This window comes from Cervus elaphus, chromosome 26, assembly GCF_910594005.1.
Source record: "Cervus elaphus chromosome 26, mCerEla1.1, whole genome shotgun sequence".
Classification (NCBI taxonomy): Eukaryota; Metazoa; Chordata; class Mammalia; order Artiodactyla; family Cervidae; genus Cervus; species Cervus elaphus.
Genome location: NC_057840.1, coordinates 41,465,364 through 41,491,818, shown reverse-complemented (window position 1 = coordinate 41,491,818; position 26,455 = coordinate 41,465,364). Strand labels below are relative to the sequence as shown.

The following is a 26,455-nucleotide window of genomic DNA, read 5'->3' as shown; positions in this document are numbered from 1 at the left end:
TCAAGTCAAATGAGGCCACAAGTGTGTCCTTTAACCAAGAGCGTTGGGCGATGGAGCGCCTTCTAATGCTTGTGCCCATCATCTCCGTGGAATCCAAGCGGCCACGTGCGCGGCGAGATACAGCGGGCCCAGGTCCCCGGTTCTCAAAAAAAAAATCCCGTCTCGGCCCCGGGGGCAAGGACGACAAGATGACCTGACCACGGGGACGGCCGCACCCTAAGAGACCCCGCTCCCCTGCGGTGGCAGCCTGCTGGCCCCTGAAGGCTTATTTACACGTTCCTGCTCTCCCTCGGTCCACCGCGGGACGATCTCGCACCTCTCCTCCACCCTCGGGAGCTGAGTCAAGGTCGGCAAAGTTCTCCGAGGGCGAGGGGAAGGGCTGAGAAGGGGGGGGGGGTCTTTCCGAGGGTAGGGGAGGCGGGGGGCACCCCCTTCCCGGGTCTCCGCGGCCATCTTCCCCGCGAGCCGCACCTCGCGGGCCTGGCGGGGCGGTCAGGGGCGCGGCCCCGGGGCCCCGCCCCGCCAGGGACTCTCGGGAGCGCGGGCCGCGGGCGCACTGCTCGGACGCACGGATCGCGGGGAACGCAGCAGTCCTCTGCAGGAGCCGCGGGTGAGCGGGGCGCGGCCCGGGTCGGCGGGAGCGGGGTTCGCGCCGCGCGCTGGGCGGAGGGGCCGGAACTGGACGACAGGTGTGGCGGCGCGGGCCGCCTGGCCGAGGGGGCGGTAGGCGCGGGAGCCCAGGACCGGCGGGCCCCTGGCGCGGCCCACACACGCGGCAGGTGGAGCCGAGGCTGCCCGCGTGGCCGCCGCGCGACCTCACGCGCCCCAGCCCGGCTCCTCTGGGTCCCTCTCCCGGAGCGCCGGCGGAGCCCGGGCTGCGTGGACGCGCCCCCGGCCCGCGGCCCGCGGCCGCCCGCGCCCGCGCCCGGGCGGGGACCATTTTTACAAAGTGTTTCTCAAAGGGTTGACGGTTGCGGTTTCAGCCCTGGGACAAACGGTTGCTTCACAAAGTGAAACTTGCCCTCTTCTGGGGTCCCGCGGGCTTCCGGGGCGCCCCGAGGATTTCCTTGGCGGACAGCCCCCCACCCCCTGGTTCCGACCCGGCCCTGCCCTCTCCGGGCAGCCCAAGCCCCTAGCCAGCAGCTGCCCCGCCCGGGGCCGCGCGCCCCCCAGCCCTGCCCCGCCCCTCCTCTCCTCTGCGCGCCCCGCCACCCGGGCTCCGCGCCCCGCCCCCGCTGGGCCACGCCTCTGGCCACACCCCTCCCCTGCGCTTCTTCCCCCGGCGCCGCGCTCCCTGCCACACGGGCCCCGCCCCCGCCCCGGGCCCCGCCCCCCGCCGCCGCGCCCCCCCGCCGCCCCCTCCGCGCTGGGCCCGCCCGGCCCGCCGTAATTGCAGGTTGGGCGGTGACTCATCGCGGCGCCCGCCCGGCCGGTTCTTAAGCGGCAGCGCGGGGCGGGCGCCGAGTCTCTGGGCGGCGGCGGCGGCGGGAGACAGGAGGGCTGCTGGGCGCGCTCATACGGCTTCCTCCGCCTGCAGGTCGGGAAAGGGCGTTTCAGCTGTTGGAGAGCGTGTTTCCAGGGGAGGCGAGGAAACCCGTCCGGAACCGAAAATGCCGAAACCGGTAAGTCCCCGGGTATGTGTGGGCCGGACGGGATGCTTCGAGCACGGTTTTCAAGCGGAGTTACTTGGGCGAGGTTTAGGGACTTTGGGGTTTTTTTTTTTTTTTTTTTTCTTTTTTGGTAGAATAGAGTTCTTTCCTAGGCGGACGAGAGGGCAGGAGCAGGGGATCGTCTCCGCTCTTTCTTCCTCGTCGTCCCTTTGTGGAACTCTTGGAGAAAACAAGATTGCGATGCTTTTCTCTCTACGGTCCTTTTGTTTGCGAGCCCCCTCCGCCGCCGCGCCCTGGAGCTTAGGGTCTTTGAGAAAAATCAGAAGGCCTTTTAGGCGGCTTCGGGCGTTGGAAAACCCCTGCCCTAAGGCAACCTGGAAGTTTCTTCCCCGAAGAGGAGCCCGAGTCGCAGGAGAGGCAGGTGGCTTCCCACGGCGCGCGCCCGCTGCCTTCCCGGGTCTGGGAGCAGGCGCGCCCCAACTCCTCCCCTGGCGCTCTCATTTAAAGGGGGGGGGTGGAGGGGGGACACTATCTCTGGGGGCAGCCTCGTTCCAGTTCATCCTACTAAAGCCGTGCTCTGTTAACCCGGGAATTTGCTGGTGGCAGCAGGATTCCTATCCGAGAGGGCTTTGGTAATGAACTTGAATTGCAGATGAAGGCAGGCAGCCCTGGAGTTTGATAAGCAGGCTCCTGGCGTACCTCCGAAACGTCAGCTGACCCCCGAGCGCTGCTACGCCCGCACCTCTTACCCCACTCCCCCCGAATCTGATTTGTGTCGCCTGAATCTGTCTCTCGGGTGGATGGTGGCCAGCATGGGCTTCATACGGCTTTCATTTAAATTGTGCGAACAAGGCAGCTTCTTTGTGACCAGCATTTCTTAGCAAGTAGTATCTGTTCTGCCAGCTTGAACACAGGTGGACTGGTGACCAGATAATTGGGGAGGAGATAATTGAAGATTTTTGGAGTTTTGAATCCAAGTGGCGACAATATCTGGGTTTATTGAAAATTACAATAAAAGATTCCTATGAAATTTATGAAAATACACCACCTACATAAAATACATAATTTCATATACTTATGGAGTTTATGAGAAACCTTCTAGTTTTCAAACAAGTTGGTTCTGTAGTCAGTGTTTATGTGTTTTGTTTTCTACCGTCACATTTTAGATTCTCTGAAAGGAGTTCTTTATAAGTTTAACTGTTAGGTTAAATAAATTACTATGTTCATAGGCTAACAGATTGAGAATCCAGTAGAGCTTTCGCCTCAGTTACATCATCAAGATGATTCATTCACGATGCAGACAATTTTTTTTTCCCCTACACTGAATTCTTTTCATTTCGTTTGTAGTTGGCACTTGACGTTCAGGCTTTACAATTCCCGTGGTCTAAAACGGACCCAAGCATAGTGCCTTACTCCAGGCATAGCCTGTTCTGTGTTACTCAGAGCAGTGATCAGGAACATACCTTTCCTACTGTGTGGTTTTCACTAAAGAAAAGATGTTGAGAGTTCAGCTTTTAAAATATCACTCAGATAACCTGTCTCCTGTCACTGCTTTTGTTTCTCATAAAGATCTGTAATTGGCTTTTGTTCTTTTTCTGACTTTTTTTTTTTTTTGGTTTGTTTTTTGGTAGTCAGGTTTACAAGACGTACACTTGACCATCTTAGTGATTTTTTTTTTTTTCCATCTCCGTGACTTTTTAAGCGTACAGTTCAGTGGCATTAAGTACGTGCACATTGTCGGGCAGTTGTCACCACCATGCACCTCCAGGACGTTTTTCCTCGTCCCAAACGGAAACTCCGCACATTAACCACTCGCTTCCTTTTCCCCACTCCCTCCAGCCCCTGGCAGCCGCCCCTCTCCTCTCCATCTCTCTGCCTTTGACTCCCCAGGTGTCTCACGTGAGATTGCACAGCGTTTGTCCTTTTGTGACACTTTTTGTTCCACTTAGCACAACGTCCTCAGGGTCCATCCTTGTGCCATATGTCGGAATGGCCTTGCTTTTTTAAGGCCCTCCTTTTCTTACTTAGGGCAGGTATGTTTTCATTTCATTTGACTTTAAAGTTCCTTTATGATGGACCAGAAACTTACAGCGTCCTTCTGACCAAGTAGTTGTTGAATTCTTTAAGGAAGGATAGGGACCATTCTTGGTTTTGAAAGACCATGTTTTATATTATTTACAGTTACTTGCAGGTGGTATTGTGAGGTGTCCTTTCGTGTGAGCCGCAGCTGTTTACCATGGGAAATTTCTACCTGCTACCTTTCTGGTGGAGTAGGGTCTTGGAGATTTTGCCAAATGCACTTAACTCTATCCACGTGGATCCCATGAGGGCCACCTGCAGGTCCTTAAGAGCTTACCAGCTGATGGGCACGTCTAAGGCTGTTAGAGTGTATCTAGTTTTTGTTACTGTTGTTTTTTGCTCCCTCCCTGGGGGTTAAAGCGGAAGCATCATGAGCAAGCTCTGCCTGTGTGTGCTTGGAACATAGTTATTGATTCCTATTCTTCAAGCCCAAACCAAGAATTTGGGTAGGTGGTTTTCCCATGGTGATTTTTAGCAGGATTGAGGGCAAACTGTATAAAGTTGGCTGTAGAGTCAGGATCTGGGCCTCCTCTGACCTCTTGGATTCGGCAGGCAGAATATTTTTGATTGTGTCTAAATAGTCAGTGGATGACTCTTCGTGAAACAGTTATATGAAGGAAATATCTATTTGCTGCTTTTTCTCTTGATACTGCTTGTTAAGAAGACTGCACGTCCGCTTTCAGAGAGCATCTTGGCCCCATCTCCGGGTGCCAGGCACAAAGTGTCGCACAGATGGTGGCAACAGATCTTGTCCTCAGGGAGCTTACAGTCTGGGACCCGAGCCCAGACTCAGGCAAACACTGGCAAGGGGAAGCTGGAAGACTCGCTGGGAGCCATCCAGGAGGGAAAGAGACTTAGGTAACGTGTGACACAGCTGAGTAGAAAAGCCAGCCAGTGTGGAACTGGGCAGGCGGACCGAGGAGTCTTGCTCAGTCCCCCGGGCGCTGCAGGGCTGTGGTCCATCGTCTGGTTTTGCTTTTCCCAGAGCTGCTCTGGGCTGTGATGGGTAGACAGCCAAGGAGGATGGTTTGAGGTCCAGAAGGCACCACACCCTCTGCCCAGCTGGCCCGTCTGGCCTGGTTGGTGTCTCTCCTCTGGGAGAGGCGTGGGCTGGGTGCTCAGGGCCGTGGCTCAGGAAGCAGCCCCGTGTGCCCCATGTGCCCACGGTCGATTGAAGGTGACCCGCGGGCTCCTTCCACTCCCTGCTTCCTCCCCACTCCCCCACCTGCTTTCCTCGCTGTGACAGGACCCACGGGGCGGCGGGAAGGAAAGCTGCTGCAGTCACGCTCAGGGATGAAAAGGCTGTTGTGTCAAGGCCAAGCTCTCAGCTGTTTTCTGAGAAGTTTAGCCCGAGCTGCCTTTCATTGGCACCCGTGATGCCTTAGCTGTTCAGCCCTAAAGTGTTGATACGGAAGTCTCTAATGTAAAAGTAGATCAACTCCCTTCAGTAGAAAAACTGAAAGTGTGTTCGGAATCCTGCCCTGTGCTAGAATTGTCAGATGATTTCTGAGATGCCCATGCCTCTTGAGACTCTGTAGTCTCTTCCATTAAGAATTTTCACAGGGTCAGAGTTTACTGAATATAGTGATAACGTTTTCTACCTCCCTCATCCCCCACCCCCCCCAGGACAGGTGGAGTCACTTTTCTCAATCTCCACCGCCCCCCACCGCTCCCAGATGGAGAGTTAGGCAGCTGAGACTTTCCCACGTGTTGGTGAGACACGCGGGCTGGGCGGCGTCTGTCTTGTCAGGCTGGAAGGCACAGGGAACGGGTCTGTGTGCTCATCCATCCCTTTGTCCAGCACTCGTTTACCTTGCTGACGTTGAGGCTGGTGAGCAGACGCAGAAACAGCCCCTGCTGCCGGGGTAGCCACCTGTTTCCAGTCCGGTAGGAGGGACAGACAGTGGTCGTGGGGTAACTTGAGTGTGTCGAAGGCGCGCCTGCAGGGGAGTGCTGGTCTGGGGGTCAGGAACAGCACTGCCTGTGCTGAGAAAATGGGGCGCAGGGGTGTCCAGGCGGGGGCACACCCGCCCGCGGAAACCACTTGCACCCAGGCCCTGCGGTGGGAGGAGTGGGTGAGTGTAGGCTTCCAGGAGAAGGCGTGGAAACAGCCCCATGGGGGCTTAACTCCAGGGGCGCTCTGAAGGGTTTTGACTTGGAAGAGGAAGCCTGATCAGACTGCCTTTAGGGTTAGGGTTAGAGTTAGGGTTAGAGCTTCCCTGGTGGCGCAGGCGGCTGAGCAACTGCCCGCAGTGCGGGAGATCCGGGTTCGATCCCTGGGTCCGGAAGATCCCCTGGAGAAGGAAATGGCAACCCACTCCAGTACTCTTGCCTGGAAAATTCCATGAACCGAGGAGCCTGGTGGGCTACAGTCCATGGAGTTGCAGAGTCGGACACGACTGAGCACTTTCAGGTTAGTGTTAGAGTTAGGTTTAGGGTTAGAGTTAGGGTTGGAGGCGGGAGGTGCTGTGCTGAGAGGCGGTGGCCGCCTGAACGTGTCTGGGTGCAGGTGGGGAGCACAGGATGAGTTTGGAGCTCCTTGGGAGGTGACCTTGACGGGGCTCGGTGATGGGCTGGTTGTGCTGGGCCAGAGGGCAGCTGGCTCACGCAGCTGGGTGGATGGCGGTGCCATTCACGCCATCCTCCGAGATAAGGAGCCTGGAAAAGGATCGAGTGTGGGAGGGGAGGCCGAGAGTTTGGTTGGTATGTGTTGTTAATAAATTTGTGACTGTGACTGATGAAAGAACTCACTTTGTTTCATGATTCTCACTGTGACCCGCTGCCAGAATATCTTGCAAATACCAGACTTCGCCAATGATAGTATTTTTGAATCTACATCAACTAAAAGTGGTCCAGCAGCTTTCTGAGGTGTCTCCTGAGTGTACATGCACACTGTAGACACACATCGTTAAAAGCCAGCGTCCATTTAGTACAGGGTGTTCGCAAGTATCTGGACGCGTGAAGGTTCCTGGTCCCTCTGCTGAATCCGCATCTCTGGGGACAGGAGGACTGGGCGTCTGTACTTTAAATAAGTTCCCCAGACGGCTCCGAGGCACTCCCAGAGTCTGGGAACCGACGATTTCATAGGCAAAGGACGGTTTTTATATATTCCTTTCTCTTGGACCCCAGCAATGCAATGCGGTCCTCTTGGTGGGGTTGACACTGGTGGTTGTGTGTGGCAGCGATGGCCAGTGTGATCCCAGAGCCTCCGCCCAGGCAGAGGCACTCAGGGCGTGGATACACAGGCCCAGCCCCAGTGCTGGGACCGACATTGGTGTTTGGAACATGGCCAGGGTGGAAGAAGGGAGACCACTGGATGGGGCTGAGGCTGCAGAGAGGCAAGCCCAACTATGGTGCAGAGCGTATCTCTGATTTGAAGTTCTCTCTGCAGGGAGTTCAGTTGCAGAGCTTAATTTGGCAGTGACCAGCGAGCTTTCAAATTTTGGCTCTCTTTGTTTTTAAAGGGGAAAAGAGGCCAACATTTCCTATTAAATGGCTGGGAACAAAGAGATCTCATTCAGTTTTCCTCTTTTCTCTCCTATCCTTCCACACTGGCCTCTCCTTTTAATTACCATCCTAAATAATAGTACTGTGATTCCTAATCACATTTTGAACAATTTTACTAGTTCTTGCATTTTAGAAAAAGAAATCAATATCATGACTAGTGAATTAAAATAATTCTTTACTTTTTTTTAGCTTAAACTTTGAATCTGACACTTTGGGGATTCTTGGGATAATTCAGTATACCTCTTTCTTACAGTAATTAGGCATTTCAACTCTAATCTGAAGTAGTAGAATTGTCTTTTTTTCAAAATTAGTGAATACATTTTGAATTATCCCTTATGTTTTAACTTCAGTACTAACTACACTTGGGATTCAACTACTCCAATTAGTTTTTAATTTCAACACTTTCTGTGCATCTGCCACTACTAATTAAATATGGAATATCTATTGAAGAGACCAGAAAGTTGTTTTATTTTGCTTCTAACATGCTATCTATGGCTTTTGACATAAAGAATCAAGATCTTATTACAGACTTCTGTAAATAGTTTTCTTTTTTAAGAAAGAAAAATAAACAGTGTGCTATGAATTAGAGACTTTTGACTTAAATGAAATACTTGATATATATTGTTAACATCTTATGGAGAAACCCAAACGAACTTTTTGGCCAGCCCAATGTAATTAATGTACATAACTTTTCCAAATAAAATAAAAATGCAAAGAGCCATAAAAATAGTTTTGTAATTTACTATTTACCTGTACTTTGGCAAGTCATTTAGTTTCTGTGAGCCTCTATTTTGTTCATCTGTAAAGTGGAAGTTAAAAAGTTTTTTTTTTTTTTTTAAGTGAAAAGAATGTTATGTAAAATAAACTGAAACAGGGGACTTCCTTGATGGTCCAGTGGTAGAAAATAGCTTTGCAGTGCAGGGTCACGGGTTTGACCCCTGGCCAGGGGGCCAGGGATCTAAGATCCCACATGCTATGGAGCAACTAAGCCCATGAACCACAACTAAGATCCAGTGCAACCAAATAAATAAAATTTTTTTTAAGCTAAAGAATAAAAGGATTAAAAAATAATAAACTGAGACAAAGCTTGTATCTGGGAAATCCAAACAGTTTCTCTTCCAGTGTTGTAAACTTTAATTTCCTACGTACTCGTCTTCCTTGAAAAATATTTTACAAACTTTCCAGTGTAACCTGTAGCTAAAACTTTAAGGGCTTTAGTCCCTGGGTTGCTATAAACCACGTTAAGTTTGTCAATAGATCTTCCAGGGAAAACAGCATTGTGAAACATTTGAGTTATTTAGTGAAAGGGAATACTTTATCTCTTTTTCATCCTCTATGTCTTCTCATTGTCAGAATTCCCTTGTAAATCACATGGGTTCCTTCCTCATTTATTGAAGCCCTATTATGTACCCTTATATGCTAGGTGTCAGGACTCTAAAAATAAGAGGTTTTTGCCTTGAAGGGGAGTCCGATATGTAAACAATTGCAGTGCAGTATGGTGAGTGTGGTAATAGAGATACAGAATATTATGTGCCCTGGAGAGCCAGGACACGTCTCCCAACTGGGGGGAGATGCCTCAGGTGGGTGTTGAGGGATGCATAGGAGTTCACTAGTGTCCAGAGGCAGAAGGGCATTTCAGGCAGCAGCAGTGGTTGCTACTGTTTTCCTTATTTTACGATTCACATTCCATTCTGCAAGCCTGTATAAACACCCATGGATAAACTAATGCTGTTTCAAAGGAAATGGAAGAAAGTGTGTTATGATAATTATCTTTTTAACCTAATATACTTGAGAAAACAAACCTTGTAAGCAAAATGAAAAATTTCTGACCCTGACCAGACTTGTATTGATGACTTTGCTCTCTGTTCTGTTAGATTTGAAGTCACTACCCACAGCCTAATTTTCTTTTCTATTTTTGCCTGAAAGATGATCAATTTAAAACCATCTATATAAAAAAACTGTTGTTTCAGGTATTGTAAACCATTCTTTTCACTTCAGGATGGGGTAGGGAAAGGCCTCCTCTGGCTGTGGGCTACCAGCTAGGATTGGTTTTTACAACTTGAAGGGTTTTTCCAAGCAGTAAGAACAGTAGTATACAACAGCCGCCAAATAATGGCCCTGCAAAGCCTGAATTATTTACTGTCTGGCCCGTTACTGAAAAAATTTGCCAATCCCTGCTTTAGAATAAAAGTAATTATTGCTGAGCCTTTGATGTAACTTCCTATCTGTTTCATGACTAAGCTAATAGTATATGGAGGCGGATCCACCCCATTGGTTCCAGTTTTTAAAACTATTTCGTCCAAGTACAGAGAACCTGTTTCATTAGCCAGCATCCAGCGCATCGCAGGCCTGAGCTGGACTTTCCTGTGAGCTCCATCACCAAGGAGCGGGCATGGCTGGCGCTGTGGTGATCTTTGAAAGAAGGCTGGTGTTCTGCGGGTCTTGTTTCTCTAGGGAAGTGGTGGTATCCTGTGACACATTTGCTCAGCCATTGTATAATGACAGGTTTCTGGCATATGCTAAAAGAAAGCAATTTGTACCTGATATTTGAGTTGGAAAGAGAATGTTATATGAATGGGTTGCTTTTTTTTCATCACCGATCGTTTAAAATTAACTATTGTCTATGTGTGAGTGAGTGAGCGTAGATGGTTTTATAACTTGATCCCTAGTTGGAAGCATTTTAGCTAAAGGTGAGCCCCCTCTCTTACTGTCCACCCCTTACTGCTTTGTTTATTTCAGCTTATTTCTATGCAGAACAGCGGTAGATAAACTTGTTTCTTTGCTTTCTGCCTTTCCTGGCCCCAAAATGAGAGGCCAAGTGGTTTGGGGGTGGGGGGCATCATCTGCTTCTAGAAGAAACGTTTAAGTGCTTGCTTCATTGGCAGATGGAGGGAAGAAGGGTCGGTGTGTAGGTGAGCGTGCCTGCCTCTCATTGTCCCCGAGCCCGTCCTCTTCTGGGAATGAGGTCCCAGGACCCACCTTGCACTGTATGTAGCAGCGTCTCCTCTTTGTCACCACAGAGGACAGAGTAAATCTGGCAGTCCACTTGGAACTAGTGAATTCTGATCTGATTAAACGCTTTCATACCTCATGGTGGGCATCCTTTTTTCCCCCCTGACTTAAACAGTCTAATAATGCAACAGATTTTGGCCGCCTTTTTTCTCCTGTTCCCACAATGAGTACCACCACAACCCTCCATAGAATTCATCTGTCATTCAACAAGTAGAGTAGCTACTGTATGCGGGTTATTTTGGTCTGGGGGACACGTTGGTGAACAGGATGGGGGCAATTCCTGCTTTCAAGACCCTTAGCTGTAGTGGAGAAGATACCTGCTGCCAGGGGGTGATGGGAGCTGGGGTCAGCTCTCATCCCGGCTTTGCTAAGAGGTGTAGGTCCTTGTATCCTTTTCACTGATTCTTTTCTTGGTTGAAGAGTTGAAACCGCTGAGCAGAGTGACTTGGCCGGCAGCATGTGACATTTTTTCATTTGTTTTTTGGTAAATCACCGTTGCATTGGACCGTAAGCCAAGGTGACATTTCTCCAGGAACCTGTTTTCACTTAGGTTTGGTGATAAGTAATATGCAATGGTCATTTGCAATACCTGCTTGGATTCCTCTATCATTTCTCAAGCATTTGTTTCAGTGAAATTTATACTTTTTGAATAATAATTTGCCTGTTGTACCATTACTGCATCAATCGGGTTTTTTTTTGTAAAATAGGTCTTAGAAGCATATCCAACATTGTTCCTTGAGTTTTTAAAGAGAAAACGGAATCACAGATCACTTGGTAGAAGCTTAGAACACAAGTTTTAAGTTGGAACTGCCTCTTTATTTATGAAAATATATATTAGTATTCTCTTTAAGCTGTTTCATTGCCTTGATTACATAATTATGGATGTTGCTCGTTGGGTGTTCAAGTATCTGCTTACATAATACATTGCTGCTGGGTGGGACTCTTAAGTGGGACTTAGATAGGGAGATAGGCTGGGGGAAACTTGATGTTTATTAAGAAACTGGCCAAAGAAGACAACAAAGTTGCAGAGGGCATTGTATGATTTGCACAAATTGACTGTAAAAAGATAGTTTTGAGGCAGTTCATTAGGGAGCCATTGAACATTGACTAAACTCAGTTGTGTCCTACTCTTTGCGACCCCATGGACTGTGGCTCGCCAGGCTCCTCTGTCCATGGGATTCTCCAGGCAAGAGTGGGTTGCCATTTCCTTCTCCAGGGGATCTTCCTGACCCAGGGATCAAACCTGCATCTCTTATGTAATCTGCATTGGCAGGCAGGTTCTTTACCACTAGCACCACCTAAGAAATAGTTTTCAGTTGTGGGCTATGATAGGGGCATGGTGGTTTTGTATATGTGTATGCTTATATATATTTATATATGTATGTAAACTTAAAATATATTTAAAGTCCATTACAGCTACATACTGAAGTTTTTACCAGTGAAGTGATATACAATGGTCTTAAAATGTACCAGCAAAAAAAAAAAAAAAATTTTTTTAAGTGTAGATGAGTCATGAATCTTGGATGAGGAGCCCACCACCCTGTTCTCTGCTTTTGTGACTTTCCAATTTTCCAAAATAAAAGGGTTTGGGTTTTTTTTTTTTTAAAGTAGGGGCAGAAGGGAAAGATGCCGTCACTTTTTCAAATCACCAAATCCTCCCAGGATCTGGACCCCCAGAGGAGAACCGCAGTTTTTAGCCCTTTGGTGCTCTAATGAGATGAGGGACTGACTTAACCCCACCTGGGCCCTCTCGCCCTCCAGACACCTTTTATTAAAGAGCTCGGGTCAGAACTGCAGTGACTTGGAAACACACAGAACTGTCTGTTCCCAGTTGGTTCCTCTATGACTCTGTATTCCCACGATTTTTTTTTTTTTTTTTGGGTGGGGGAAGGGGTGACCCAACTAGAAATAGGTCATTGTCTCAATAGCTACATTCTCGGAGGCTGAAAATTGGAAGTGAGCACTCGAGGGTGGGGCATTACTTAGTGGAATCTTGAGCAGCCATTTGAAGAGATGAGTGTGCAGTCTGTGCTGGGACAGGGGGTGGGGCGGGAGGAGGTGAGACCCGCTGCAGGGGCTGGCGGGCGGGGCTGAGAAGCACCCACGGGTCTCCTACTCCCATCCTGGAACTGCATACATAATGATAATCCCACTCCAGATGTAACATACTTGATTGTGACAAAGTATAAATTGAAGAGGTTGTTTGTTTTTATAAACTTTGTATGATTTCAGAAACAAAGTGAAATAAAAGCACAAGTTCATTTGAAGTTGGTTTATTCAAGCAGGTTTTGTTTGCTGATTTTTTTTTTTTTTTAAGCTTGGATTTTTAAAAAAAACTATTGGTTAGGGTCTTACTCTGTATTTTTGAAAGATGGCAGAAGTAAAGACTTCTTGGTCAAGTTTAAATACACCTTCTCAAAGCTCCTTACAGGAGAAATATTATTTAACACCGTTCCCAGTGTAGAAGTTAGTTTAATAATACTGCAGCACGTGTGATCTTAACTAGGGGCAATGATTTATTTCAGAAATGGTGCAAGGTTTTAGCATGGCTTATTTCATATGCCCTTCGCTAAAACATCAGGTTAGCAAAGGAATTATATCGTTTCGACACTTTGATTCTTTCACAAGCTTTCCCCCCACTGGATTAGAAAACTGTTCACAAACTTCTAAATTTACTAAGAAAACAGTGCACTCTAGGTGGAATGAAGTTTAATTTCCTGTGTTTTACGAGCCAGGAATTAAAAACCATTGTAGCATGTGATAGCCTTCTTGGCCCTGTCCCTTACTTTGCGTTCTTTTATGGGATCCTGTTTGTGGATATGATTAACCTCCCTTTTCAGTGAACTAAATCAGTGCTGAAATCGTATGACACATCTAGTAAAGCTGAAATGACATATCACAGAATCAAGAATCCACAAGCCCAGTAGATACAGAGAAAGTGACTTCAAATGATAATCTTTTACCTGCCGGGAGCAGGAAGAGCAGAGGTGGGTATAGATTATTTGTGTTTCTGGAAAGCAACAAGTTTCTTTGGCAGAAGGTAAACTTTCTCTATGTATTTACCCCTTCCTACGGAAAGTGGTGTCCACGTGTCTCGTTTACAATGTACACACAGGGTATATGTGATTCCCAGTGTAGAGGAAGTCAGTTCCTACTCACAGACGCTCCCAATATAAGATCGTAAAAACCAGGAGCCTACAGGTATGAGGAATATTATTTTCACGTGCCATGGGCAGGTAGGGAAACCCCACCAGGCCACCCTGCAGCGCAGACCTGGAACTTGGACGAGAGTGAGGATGCTTGCGCTTGTCAGGGCCTGGCGAGCAGTTTCTCACGGCCTGAGTTTCCTCCTTCCAAAGGCGGTGCCTCGGCTGGTGAACCGTGGGGAGGGTGCAGCACTGACTGTTTCCAAAACCCCAGTTTTAAGGAGAGGAAGGGACTGACCCCCCTTTTTAGCGGGAGCGCTCAGAAAGTTCCCTTCCAACTCTAAGGTCAGGATTTTCTCTAGTTGTGAGCACAGGCAGGACTGGTCTGTCCGCTTTTTGTATTGTTAAGCAGCCTTGGCTGACAGGAAGTGGGTCTGGGGGCAGGAAGTGGCCTACTTTCAGAGGAAAAGGAGCTCTTTAGAAAAGGGATTTCACTTCATGTTCTTGAAATTATACGATGGGTCTTAGTGGATCTGAGCTCTTCTCCTGTCTCTATCATCTATCCATATACTTAACACACTTTGCACCCTGAAATTTGGAAATAAACTTTTCAGAAGTTTAAACTCAGTGAAGATACAGCTTTAGGACTAACATTTTAAGAGCTATACAACTTTAAATATTTTTAATAGGTAAGGAAGTTTCTAGGCCTCAGTTTCTCAATCTTTGAAAGAAGGTATTCAGGCTCACTTTTACCTAAATACCCATTTAGAGTCATCCTACGAAATAGTTACCCCTCCTCCCTATTCTGTGGTTTCCCTGATAGCTCAGCTGGTAAAGAATCCGCCTGCAATGCAGGAGACCCTGGTTCAGTTCCTGGGCCGGGGAGATCCCCTGGAGAAGGGAAAGGCTACCCACTCCAGAATTCTGGCCTAGAGAATTCCATGGACTGTATAGTCCATGGAGTCACAAAGAGTCGGACATGACTGAGCGACTTTTCACTTTTCTTTCCCCCCTGTTCTGTTCTACTTAGAACATATACATTTATGTAACATAAATAGGATATAAAATATAGCATAATGTAGATACCTGAAACAGAAGTTATTGGGAAATTCCAAGACCCAGTTTTCACATTTCACTCTGCCCTGTTATTATCCACAGCTTGTTAAGAACTTAGCTTTTTCCCTGTAAGCTTAGCCTAAAGGTGGTGGAGGAGAGCAGTTTGGAAATGAGAGGTATGTAGTGTTTGTTTCCAGTGCTCCTTAAAGTTATACTGAATTCTCTGTAACGTAAGGTAGGTGCCCACCCCGGGGCATCCTGACCCTCTGAAGATGGGAACCAAGAAACTCTACCTATCGCTGCTTGGTTTGTAACAGAGTCACATTGGCTCGTTTGACACTGAACTCTCTAGTTCTGACTTGACTTTTCATCACTGTTCGTGCGTGTGCTAATTTGCTTCAGTCGTGTGTCCCTGTGGACTGTAGCCCACCGGGCTCCTCGGTCCATAGGATTCTCCAGGCAAGAATACGGGAGTGGGTTGCCATGCCCTCCTCCAGGGGATCTTCCCGACCGCGGGATTGAACCTGCATCTCTTACCTCTCCTGAATTGGCAGGCGGGTTCTTGACCACTAGCACCACCTGACATCTGCCGTGCGGATTAGTGTCCGCAGCTGCTGCTTGGAGTGGAGGAGGAGTGGGCGGGGAGGACACGGCTGTTGGGATCCCCGAGGATGATGGCTTTGCCTGAGGCGCTCGATTGTGCGGTCTTAGTTCAGTTTCTTGATAGATACTACCTACAGGGAACTTGGAGTCTTTCTCACTGCCAGCCTCAGTCTGAATGTAGGACTTCCTGCCAGAGGAATGACCATTATCACAGGGATGCAGTTATCTCAAACTCGCTGATGGATGCCAGGACGCCAGGGGCAGCCAACACAGGCATCACCCGGTCCTTGTGGTCCCAGGCATAGCGCCTCTCTGTGACTCAGGCCAGCACTTTGACCTTCTCAGGAGTTGTCACGAGTGGACTCTTGTAGCCCTAACGTCTGATGGCTTTATTATTCCTATTACTAGGCAATAAAAGGCTGCTATATTATCCTGGTATTGTACAATTCTACAAAAACTTGACTAGAATGCGAGTTTGTGTCTGTCCTGCCCATGTGTCTCAGCTGGTTTGTTGTACTTAAGTCCAGTTGATGGTGTGTGGAATTCTTACTGCATTGCCTGGCAGTTGGTGTTCTGATTAATTCCATAGACTTTTTGTTTTACCAGATTTGTGGAGCTAGAGGGCCAGTTTTCTTTGGCATCTGGAAAATCTTCCCAACAAGCCAGTTTCTTCACCTTGACTGTGTTTCTTCTTTAACCTTGAAAAAGAAGACAGTAGATAACGATTGGGTACAAGTGGCACAGTGGTAAAGAATCCGTCTGGCAATGCAGGAGATGCGAGAGACAGGGGTTCGATCCCTGGGTTGGGAAGATCCCCTGGAGAAGGAAATGGCAACCCACTCCAGGTTTCTTGCCTGGAAAATTCCATGGACAGAGGAGCCTGGTGGGCTGCAGTCCACGGGGTTGAAAGAGTCTGACACGGCTGGGCACAAGCACACACACATAATTTGTCTTTAAGTTTAAAACTTAAGATACAGAGGAGCGTGAAAGAGAGGAGTAATAATAAAAATCGGCATCCATCGGTGGTCAGGTTTGCCATAGGGTTATATTATTCGTAAGATGTGTTCAGCTGTTCTTCACACCTTCTCTAAAGGTCAGTAAACCACATGAAGTCTGGTGTTAAGAGCTCAAGCTTACACGCGTGCCTCTGGGGTTTCTGAGTCCAGCTTGCCTTCAGGTGCATGGGCACATGTAGCCACTGCTGATGGCGGCAGCGTTTTAGAGAGAGACCCCTGCCTCCCTCTTGACTGACAGCCTAGTTGATGTCTTTGCCACTACAGTCAGTATCAGGTTACTGCGGACGTTACTCCATTTAATGAAAAAATCGTGTTTTAAGACCACATTTCTGTTTTACTTATCTTCTCTCGACAGTGTTTTCATTTTTTTGACATACTGGTTTTTGTTTTTGACTTCTCTATGCTTAAAAGAATGGTGTACACAACACGGGCGTTTTCTCAACTGCCTTTCATGAACAAAACAACACTGGACACTTCTAAAAAACTAGGCTTATTGGAAACTGTAGCGATGTAAAGTATGGTCATCGGAGTTTTAATGGCAACTACTTTGTAGAATTTTGTTTATAATAAACAGTGTTACTGGGAGCAGCACTGAACATCTAAGACGACCATTTCATTTTATATAATAGAAACAGTTATCTGTAATATATTAGCCATTGCCATGACTCTCTGAGAAGGATTACTGATGTGGACCCAGAAGAGCTAAACAACAAAAAGTCACTTGGCCTTTAGGGCTTTCTGACTTTGCTTTCTAAATTGGCTGAATTCACAGGTCTGCGTTTCTACACTCAGCTGATTCCTTAATCAGGTTTGCTGAGCTCATGGTAATGATTTACAGAGGGTGGTTATCTGTTAGCCAGCATTTGTAAATGACCACTGTATGTCATAGCTAATGCTGGGACTTAACTGAGTTGGAGTATTGTTCACGGAGGTTGATTTTTATCTTAAAGGAGATCAGGCTGCAAAGAGGTCTAAAACAGGGATTCCTCTGTGGAGACAGTCTCATTAAGAAAACCTGTCTGTGTGAGTGAACGAAAGTCTAGTCAACAGTATTTTCCTGTGATGGAGGATCAGTAGCCGTGAATACATTAACCTTGGGGACGTCTTGGCCGACCAGTGGGCGACACCTTCAGCGGGAGGTGCAGGGTGGGAGGAGGTGGAGCCCTCGCTCTCAGGGCCAAGGAACCAGGGCACAGAGCGGAAGCAGTGTACAACAAGTTCAGTGAAGACTTTTGAAAGTGGTCCACCTCCTCCCCAGCAAAAAAAAGTTAAAAGGAAACAAAACTGGGGTGGGGGGAACCATTCATCTTGCCAGAAGAAGCTGTGGCTGCAGCACGTTCAGAGTGCTAGCCTGGCCTCTTTCCCCGAGAGCCGGGCTGCCTGGGTGTGGCCTCCCTTGTGAATGGGGAAGAGCCGGGCCCACCCAGCCTCCTGAGTCAGCACCTCTGGGCCCGGGGCCCAGGAAGCTGTTTCGACAAGCTCTCCAGGTTAACTCTTCTGTGCGTTCAAGTTCGAGAACCCCTGGCGGAGCATGGGGCCCTGGGGGGAGCAGTCTGTGAGGCGTGGCTGCTCCTGTGTCCTCTGCGCCCAGGAAGCAGGCCTGGTGTGGCCTCGGCGAATGGGCCCTGGAGGGGTTTAGGGGGTGAAAATACAGAAGAAGGGTTGAAAAATACAGAGGTAGTGTTGAGTTAGAAGTAGATCGTGGCACTTCATTGAATGCTGGCGATTGTGTGCTCCACACCATCGGAGTTAAATGCAAAACAAGACTCTGTTGCTGCTTAAAATTTAGAAAAAGAACGTGAGTTGCTTGGGAGACTCTTGAACAAGAGCCTGGGTTCTCCCCTCGGCCCCGAGGGAGGGCTGTTCCCTCTGCCCACCCGCTCCTGGTCTCTAAAGGGAAGGGGCTCACAGGCCTTCTGGCCTCCAGGGCCAGGGCGCCCCAGGGAGGGCAGGAGACAGTGCTTTGTTCGGCGGGCTGGCACCTTCTTCCTGAGAACATGGCGTATTTTTATTTACAACTTAATGACACAGTACACTTAAATTGCATTTTGGTTTTTAAAAAATGCATTTTCTTTCATCTTTACCCCTAAATTTTTTTTTAATCCATTTGAATACCACATTGACCATAGTCTAGTTCAAATGACTTGTTTTCCAGCTGTTTCATATTTATCGTCACCAAAGAACATGGCAAGTAATAAGGAAGTTCTGCAAACCAAAATATCCGTCAGCAGTGAATAGACAGATGAAAGTGATCCAGGTAGCAGAATATTACTCGGTAGTAAAAAAAGGGGGGGGAGTGCTCATACATGATACAAGGGGTAAGTCTTGAAAACGTCCAGTGACAGAAGCAAGACCCCAAAGACCACATGGTAAAATGATTCTGTTTATGTGGAGTGTCCAAAATAGAGAAGTCTGTGGAGACAGAAAGTAGATTCTTTGTTGCCAGGGCTGGGAGGAAGAAGTAATGGGAGTGACTGCCAGCGGGCATGGGATTTCTTTCTGGGGTGATGAAATGTTTCTAAAATTAGTGGGGTTGGTTGCATAACTCTGAGAAGTTACTAAAAACCACTGAATTGCACATTTTAAATGGTGAGTTTTATGGGATGTAAGTTATATTCTAACAAAGCTGTTGTAGACTAATGATTCAAGGATGAAAAATCAAAATACAATATCTTCTCAGTAATTATTCAGTACTTGAACCAAAATAGCATCTGAAGAAGCTTTTACAGTTCGTTTCAGTTGTAAAACTTTTTCCTCGTCACACTCCCGGGCTTTCTTTCTCCCATTTGTGGGAGAAGTTTTACCAGACTACTTCCTGTCAGAGCCTTTCTAAGCATTTGAAAGCTCTTATCCAAATATTTGAAAACTGTGGAAGCTGCTGAAGTGGCACCTTGGAAGAGGGTGGGGATGTTGGAAAACAGCACTGACATTTTAAATGATTACGAAAGGTCAGGCTCTAGGTGTAATCTTGGTGGTGCTTAGATAGATGTGCTCACACTAATTTTGAGTAAATGCAGGTGTGATAATATAGGGATTAATCTGTTATTGCTGAGTCCACTGCCTGCAGTCCATTCAAATATTACAATTTGAATTTCCCTTTCTCAGTGGGTTTCCTGATTGCGAGTATATAGTAAAATCACTGCAAACCTGTCTCCCCCGCAGTGTTCTGGCTTCTAAATCACCTAAACCTGGTTGGTCTATTAAGATGTAAAGCAGCTGCTTGTTTGTGGAAGAACTGGTCTTGAAATTCTCCCTCCTGTCCTGGTCTTCAGTATGGTGTGAATTCATTTTGTAAAAAGTGTGGCAGGAGAGGTTATCTTTCTTACACTGAGTTTAAAGTAGTTCAGGAGGAAGTAGACATTTCTCAAAGGAAAAATTGCAAGACTAGGTTTCCTTACTAAAGTGAGAATAGTGAGGGAGGTAATTTGACAGCCAGAAATTCAGCTTACACATAACATGGGTTACAAGTAAAATAATAGTGTTTTATCATCAACTCTGTCTCTTCCATATCTAGACTCTTAAAAGGCATTTTAGATACCACTTTGATAAAATTAAACTGAGAAGGCTCAAAAATCATGTTTTCCAAAGTATATTCTGAAAAGTACTGCTCCTTCGCGATATTCCATGGGGAAAAAATCTCTGCGGTCAGAAGAATCTGGGAGACCTCAGCTAAGGCCCGTCCTGGAATTTCACAATTTGCATGAATACCGCGTACTCTCAAAGCCTTTTGATTAACTAAACAAAGAAAAAAGAAGCAGAGAACCTCAAGCTGTGTGACCTCAGAATACTGCCTCCCCAACCCCCAGGCCTTTCCCCCTCTCTTGATATTCAGATAGATGGTGCGGAGTCAGAAGCCACTCCCGTCATTAAGCTGTAGAATGCAGAGTTGGAAGATCCCTTACAGATAAGTCTTTGCATTTTACCACCGACCGAGCTGGGGTTGCCTCCTCCACACTGGGGGCTGGGACCGCGGAGGCCAGGGCGGAGGAGGCCAGGGCTCAGAGGCCGGTCCTGCTGTCCGCCTGCCTTGTGTTCGAGTGCCCATCTGCTGGACAGAATGAGCCAAGGGGATAGCAGATTTATTTCATTTTAAGAGGGTGAGTTGTTGTTCGTGTGTATTTTAAAAAAACAGATTAGGGTTTAACACCTTGAATTCCTTATCGTGGAAAAATCAGTTGCATTGGAGCAACAGAACCTGTACTATATCGTGTGTCTGGTTGGAGAGGAACATCCCCCTCTCTGCGCATGTGAAAACAGGTGTGAGCTTCTCCTTTGTCTGTGAAAGCAGTCTCCCAGCCGACTCATGATTTTAGCGATTTTTCACTTGAATTTCCCACCCCTCTGCGTGCCTCGCCAGAGGGGGAGCCAAGGTGCGTGTGCTCAGTCGTGTTCACCTCTTTGCACCCCGTGGACTGTAGCCCACCAGGCTCCTCTGTCCATGGGATTCTGGGCAAGAATACTGGAGTGGGTTTCCATGCCCTCCTCCAGGGGACCTAACCCCACTCAGAGAATCAAACCCGGGTCTCCTGTGTCTCCTGCATTGGCAAGCAGCTTCTTTACCACTGAGCCAGCTGGGAAGCCCCTAAAACACATTATCTTACTCTAAAATTCTGACCTAGTATACAGCTGTTTAAAAAAAAAAAAAGCCTCATTATTGTAGAGTGCTAATGTGACTCCGATACTGAAACTTACTTGTGAATTCCCGTTATAAATAGTGCAGTGTGATTATGTCTGGTTCCTTTAGGTTCACCTCATTATTGTAGAGTGCTAGTGTGACTCCCATATTGAAACTTAGTTATGAATTCCCATTATATAGGTAGTGGAATGTGGTTGTGTCTGGTTCCTTTAGGTTCTGACATTTTAGAAATCTAACTGCATCTTCATGCCATAGCTTCAAATGGAGTAGTGTTTGAAGGAGCAACATGAATTATTAAATTTATCATCTACGCCAGCCACGTGGTTCTTTGTATGTAAGGGGTGAGGGTACCTGGGCAAAATTAAACTTTTATCACCGCTGTCCCCTCCAGACACAGCAGAATGTTAGAAAGGGTTTCAGCCTGGGATAAAACACTGCCCTTTTGGGGGTAGATTTTAAATGACTCACTGCACACCCACACCGCACATTCCTATGGGATTTTGCTGCCTTCAGAGAATACTGCCTTTAATAAAAGTGTGTGATTTGGGGGGGGAAATAGATAGGCAGTAAAGATGGCAAACCATGCGGTTTTCTCCAGTCTTTGCAAGTGGTTTGGGTTTACGTGGTGGTGCATTTAAGCCCTGGACCTCCAGCTTCTCGTGGGACCATTCTCACATTTATAATGCAAACCACGTAATCCCACTTTATTTCTGTGGCACCACTGCAAACACAGGAGCTCGCTTTTTCCAAGTGCACTTAAAACAACTGACTATATCAGGGAAACCGGGCAGGATAATAAAAAGGAGAGTTGGGATGTCAAAGCCTGGTTTCTTTGGACCAAAACATGCAGATGAATGGTCCCATCCTCTAAGTAAATGTTTCACTTTCTTTTTTCTTTTTTTTTAAATGTTTCACTTTAAACTGTGAAAGTTGGTGCTATATTTCCACACATGGTGACAGATGTGTAAAGTAACACACTGCTGAGGGAGGCAGCGCCACGCTGGGGTCCTCAGTTTCCCCAGAAGGCGCGCTTGAAAGTGTGTGCGCGTGTTGTGAGTACTTCTAGAGGCTTGGGGTAGGGGGATACCTGTGTTTAGTGGGTGGGCTCAGGGATGCTAAACATTCCATAGTCCTTGAGATGGTCTCGCAGAAGGAATGCTTGTACTGCCCAGAAGAGCATAACCCCCAGCCCCTGTGAGGGACGTGAGGAGGCTGGGAACCTGTGTGAGTAGGCACACACACGTCCAGTCCTGCAGGGCAGCTTGACGGGTCTCACTCACATGGGGTTCACCCGAGTGTTTAGCTGTCGTGAGTTCTCCCGTCTCGACCTTGGCCTCAAGATGGTTGACTGTGTGCAGTTATTGAAACACGCATATTCTGATCACAGTTACCTTGACTTTGTACTTTTGGGGGTTGTCTGAAAATGTTGGTGCCTCCCCGAATTTGAACTGGGGCCAGTTAGTTGCTCCTTCTGACGGGCTGTTGGGGAGACGCCTGCCTCCTGCGGCCGGGCCGGCCAGGCCCGTAATCAGAAGAGCCTCTCCGGCTCGCCGGCTGTGATCCAGGTCCTGCACCAGACTGCAGGATCGCCAGCCTGCCGGGCTTGGGGAAGTTCCTGGAAAGACCAGGCCAGGTGACACTTGGCACAATGTCTCACTGGAGCTGCTGAGGGTGATTTTAAGTCTCTGTGACAAAAGGGGCAGTTTTTGCAGGTTGCACAGACCCTCCTGATAACACTTAATTTTTAAGAAGTTCATTTTATATGTACCACTGGCTTGTTACAGCTAACCTTAGTATTCATTTTGTGAATTATTGCTTTTTCAAAGAGTTGTGTGAACTTTGAGTCAAATGTGAACCTGCTCAGAACCTTAAAATAGTTTGTTTTTTTTTCCCCTAAATTCCTGTTAATAAGTTTGCAAAATGGTTAAAAATGGTGTGATCACTTTCTTATGTTAATTATTAGCATTGATCTCAGGAGGTGACATTTTCCCTCTTAGAGGTGATCAAGGTTTAGAAGTTAAGAGTCTAAAGTGTGAGCCTCTGGTCTTTTGTATTTGTCTCAACCAGGTAGAAGGCAATGGCACCCCACTCCAGTACTCTTGCCTGGAAAATCCCATGGACGGAGGAGCGCATTAGAGAGGGAAATGGCAACCCACTCCAGTATTCTTGCCTGGAGAATCCCAGGGACGGGGGAGCCTGGTGGGCTGCTGTCTATGGGGTCGCACAGAGTTGGACATGACAGAAGCGACTTAGCAGCAACCAGCTTTGGGCCCACGTTGTCTGGTCGTCCAGTTTCTGAGTCAGTAAATAATAGAGAAAGAAAAGCCTGTTTGAGGTCCAGCATTGGTCAGCCCCCATCTCCCCACTGTAGTCACGAGTGTGGCATTCGTTGTAGGCTTATGAGTGTAACCTGGAGCTGCGTTTGTTCCAGAATGTTAGAGTTTGGGGCTGCTTTTTCACATCTCTCATACATGCCCTTGGAACCATAATTGAGAGACAGACTTACATTATTTTGTGCTTCATAACAGCCATTTCATGATTTATTTAAAATATCGCTATAAGGAAAAGGAAGAAACTTAGGCTTTATATTTTAATAAACTTGAAGACTCTAAAATGTGCCTAGTCTAGCTTCTCAGTAAACTTCATTTCTTGAATTTGTAGACTTGAGATTGGGAGGAAACTTACTAAAATCTGAGGCATTGTGCCTCCCTTCTGTGTTATATCAGGTAGAGAACCTTTCAGACAGACTGGATGTATGTGTCCATCGTCACAGTTTGGAATGTTAGGGAAAAAAACGATGTGAAAAAAAATTAGTCTTTATGACTTAGAGTCTATGTATCCAGCCAGGGCATGACACACGTTCGGAACTTATATCAGGAGGCTAAATAATAACAGTTAATGTGTCCTCATTACATTTCCATCTGAGTGGGACGAATTTGGAATCTATGTCTATCTTCTGTTTATGTATTTCACTTGAAAAATGATGAGAAGCAGACATTTCTTAAGCACCATAGTTGCTGTGATATTTTCCTCTGGGATCGTGATATAAAGTAGCTAGATTTGTATGTTTTTTATATGCTAGCGAGTTCTGGATTTTTTCAGGTGATAGATTTGAAAATTACCTGTAAGTAAATGTTTTTAAACCACCAACAATAAGGCAGCTTTCGATGACATTTTTTCCAGCCTTCCCATCACTCTTCCTGTCCTAGTAATGCTTCCGTGTTTTTCCTGCCTTCATAATTATCCTTTTGGATTCCTACACAGCACTCTGTCCTCCTGGGTGCGTCTGCAGCCGTTTACCCATCTCCCTCCACTGTTAGGAGGTCTCTGAAGTTGTACAGAGCCTTCTCTCCTCCTATCACTTGCAGACTTGGCGTGGGTGCCCGGGGGCCTCACGGACCTGTCGTAGGGGTCAGAATGTGAGATGGTGTGTGCAAAGCGTGTTAACAGTCATCAAAGTATCTTTGTAGAAAAACAGCTTAGACCTAAGTGTCAGTGTGTTTTTTTTTAAAGCCACGAGGACACACATTTGAATCCAAGGTGTGTGCATGTGCAGAGCTGGGTGTGTGTGTGTGTGTGTGTGGTGACAGACGTGAGCTCAGATGTGGAGGCTGGGTGGGTGTGTGTGGTGACAGACATGAGTTTGGGTGTGGAGGAGGAACACTCTGGCCGCGTTGCTCGGGACCTTTGGGTTTCGGTGGAAGACTTGGGAGACGTCTACAAGGACACCCGGTTAAGCGTGATGTGTTTTTTTTTTCCCCCAGATCAACGTCCGAGTGACCACCATGGATGCGGAGCTGGAGTTCGCCATCCAGCCAAACACCACAGGAAAGCAGCTTTTTGATCAGGTTGGTCTCTGCGCACTTAAGAGGGTTTCGAGTTAGAAAAGAGCATCTGAATCCCTTTGTTTGCTGAGCACAGTCATTACCTCCATCCCCAGCTTACTCCTCTTGGTAGAGCTGACTGCCAGCGGGGCCCGGGCTCCCCAGGGGTGCTCCCTGTCCACAGCCCCCGAGGAGAAGGGACCCCATGCAGTCTTCCTGAGCCGGGGCCTCACCTGAGAGCCCCGCCTGCCGCCTCTCCCGCGGGGTCTCTGCAGTCCCCCTGGCTGTTTCCTGCCATCTGGTGCAGGGCGCGACGAGGAGGCAGGCTGGCATCTCCCCGGCCTCCCTGCAGCTGCAGCATCCCGAGCCCCTCGGGTGCCAGCACGCGCCCCTCCCTTTCAATAAGAGCAGCGAACCACCGTGAGGGCCATGAGAGTTCTTCCACAGAACAGTTCCGAGCTTTGGGCAGAGTGAGATTTTCCGGGCTCCATAGATTCTGCGCTGGGACTGAGAGCCCAGTAGGGCGACAGGGCTGGGTTGGGTGTGCATTCCCAGCCACCTGCTCCCTTGGCGGCCTTCCCGAGAGGCCCTGCCGGTGGCCAGGCGCTGCTTTGCACCTCAGCACCGACCTGGAAAGTGGAGCGGAGTTTTGGCGAATGTAGAAGTTAGAGTGACTCACACGGGTCTGGTGGGGTCTCCCTTTCTTCGTCCCCGAATTTCCCCAAGCCAGTGAGCAGGTCCTCCCAGGGGCTCCGCCAGGCGCAGGGCCAGGCCGCTGAGTGGATAGGATGTGGCTTCCCGCGGGTCAGACCCAGGCCGAGGCTGCAGTTGGTGGATGGAGCGGAAGGACTGGAGGGGAGCGGGGATGGCTGGGCCATGTGGAGCTTTCTCTGGCGGCCTTGAAGCCGCTCAGAGAGGAAGACGGGGCAGGTTTCGAATCCAGACATTGAGGTGGAGGGAGGTTTGGCGTAAGGGGAGTGAGAAACTAGCAGGGCGGGGGGGCGGGGGGGAGGGATGCACAAAACGTGGTCTGGGAACCCACCTCCTCCGCACTTGCTACCATAGAAACCAGACCTTTGGCTTCACCTGAGGCTTGCCTCCAGCAAACATCCACCCCCTCCTGCCAAAGCTGGTGAGGAAGCAGGCTCAGGGCAGACTTCCGTATTGATACCAAATTTGTCACTTCCCGTGTGTACAGTCCTCTTTCAAGTTTGATAGAAGTCATGCGTTTGAACAATGGTAACCTGTTTTTTTCAAGGCTTAACATTTTCTGTCATAGAATTTATACAGCAAAATCCTAGGACCCGGTTTTGATGATATTTAACAAGTGTCCACAGCAAGTTGCTTTTTGACACAGGTTGCTTTCAAGACAGAAATAATCAGTGTGGGACTCTCTGTAACCAACCACAGGAGACTTGTTCCCCTAGTACTAGAGAGAATTTAAAACAGAAACTCTCCCTATGACCTAGGACTGAATTCTCCCTTCCTGTATCAGAATTTCACGTTTCTGGGGGTGGTTAGAGTCACCCCTTGGCGTGTGTGAAGCTGAGCACCCCCTCGTCCCTGGAAGCTTGCCGCCTCTGCCCGTGGGCACCCCACACCTGCAGCACACACACCTTTGCCGGTGACCCTGGGTTGACGCCCGTCTGTGTGCCCCCTGCAGCCCATTTGGCTGTCTTTACTGAGGAAACTCTGATGGGGGCCAGAGCAGTAAGGGTGACATCATAAGCTTTGTTATCCCTAACACTGCTGAAATGTGCATTAAAAGCAAGTAGTTCAAGGACTTCCCCTGGCGGTCCAGTGGTTGGGACTCGGGACTTTCACTGCTGTGGGCCCAGGTTCGACTCCTGGTCAGGGAACTAGGAGCTCAGACGCCACATGGCCTAAAAGAACTGAATGGTTGGTGTCTGTTGGTAACAGGCAGCGTAGGGGAGGCTGCCCGCTGTGACAAAGCTGGCGCCTCGCT

At 48.1% G+C, this 26,455-nt stretch overlaps 1 protein-coding gene across 1 annotated transcript in view; it reads left to right on the top strand.

Moving 5' to 3' along the window:
• Positions 1 to 427: 427 nt before the first annotated feature.
• EZR (ezrin) overlaps positions 428 to 26,455 on the top strand; it is a 45,030-nt gene continuing 19,002 nt past the window's right edge. Inside the window, exons 1-3 of the mRNA XM_043888067.1 lie at positions 428 to 610; positions 1,538 to 1,622; positions 24,430 to 24,513. Coding sequence (XP_043744002.1) covers positions 1,611 to 1,622; positions 24,430 to 24,513 — 96 coding nt within the window. The 5' untranslated portion in view covers positions 428 to 610; positions 1,538 to 1,610. The remainder of the gene's footprint in view (positions 611 to 1,537; positions 1,623 to 24,429; positions 24,514 to 26,455) is intronic.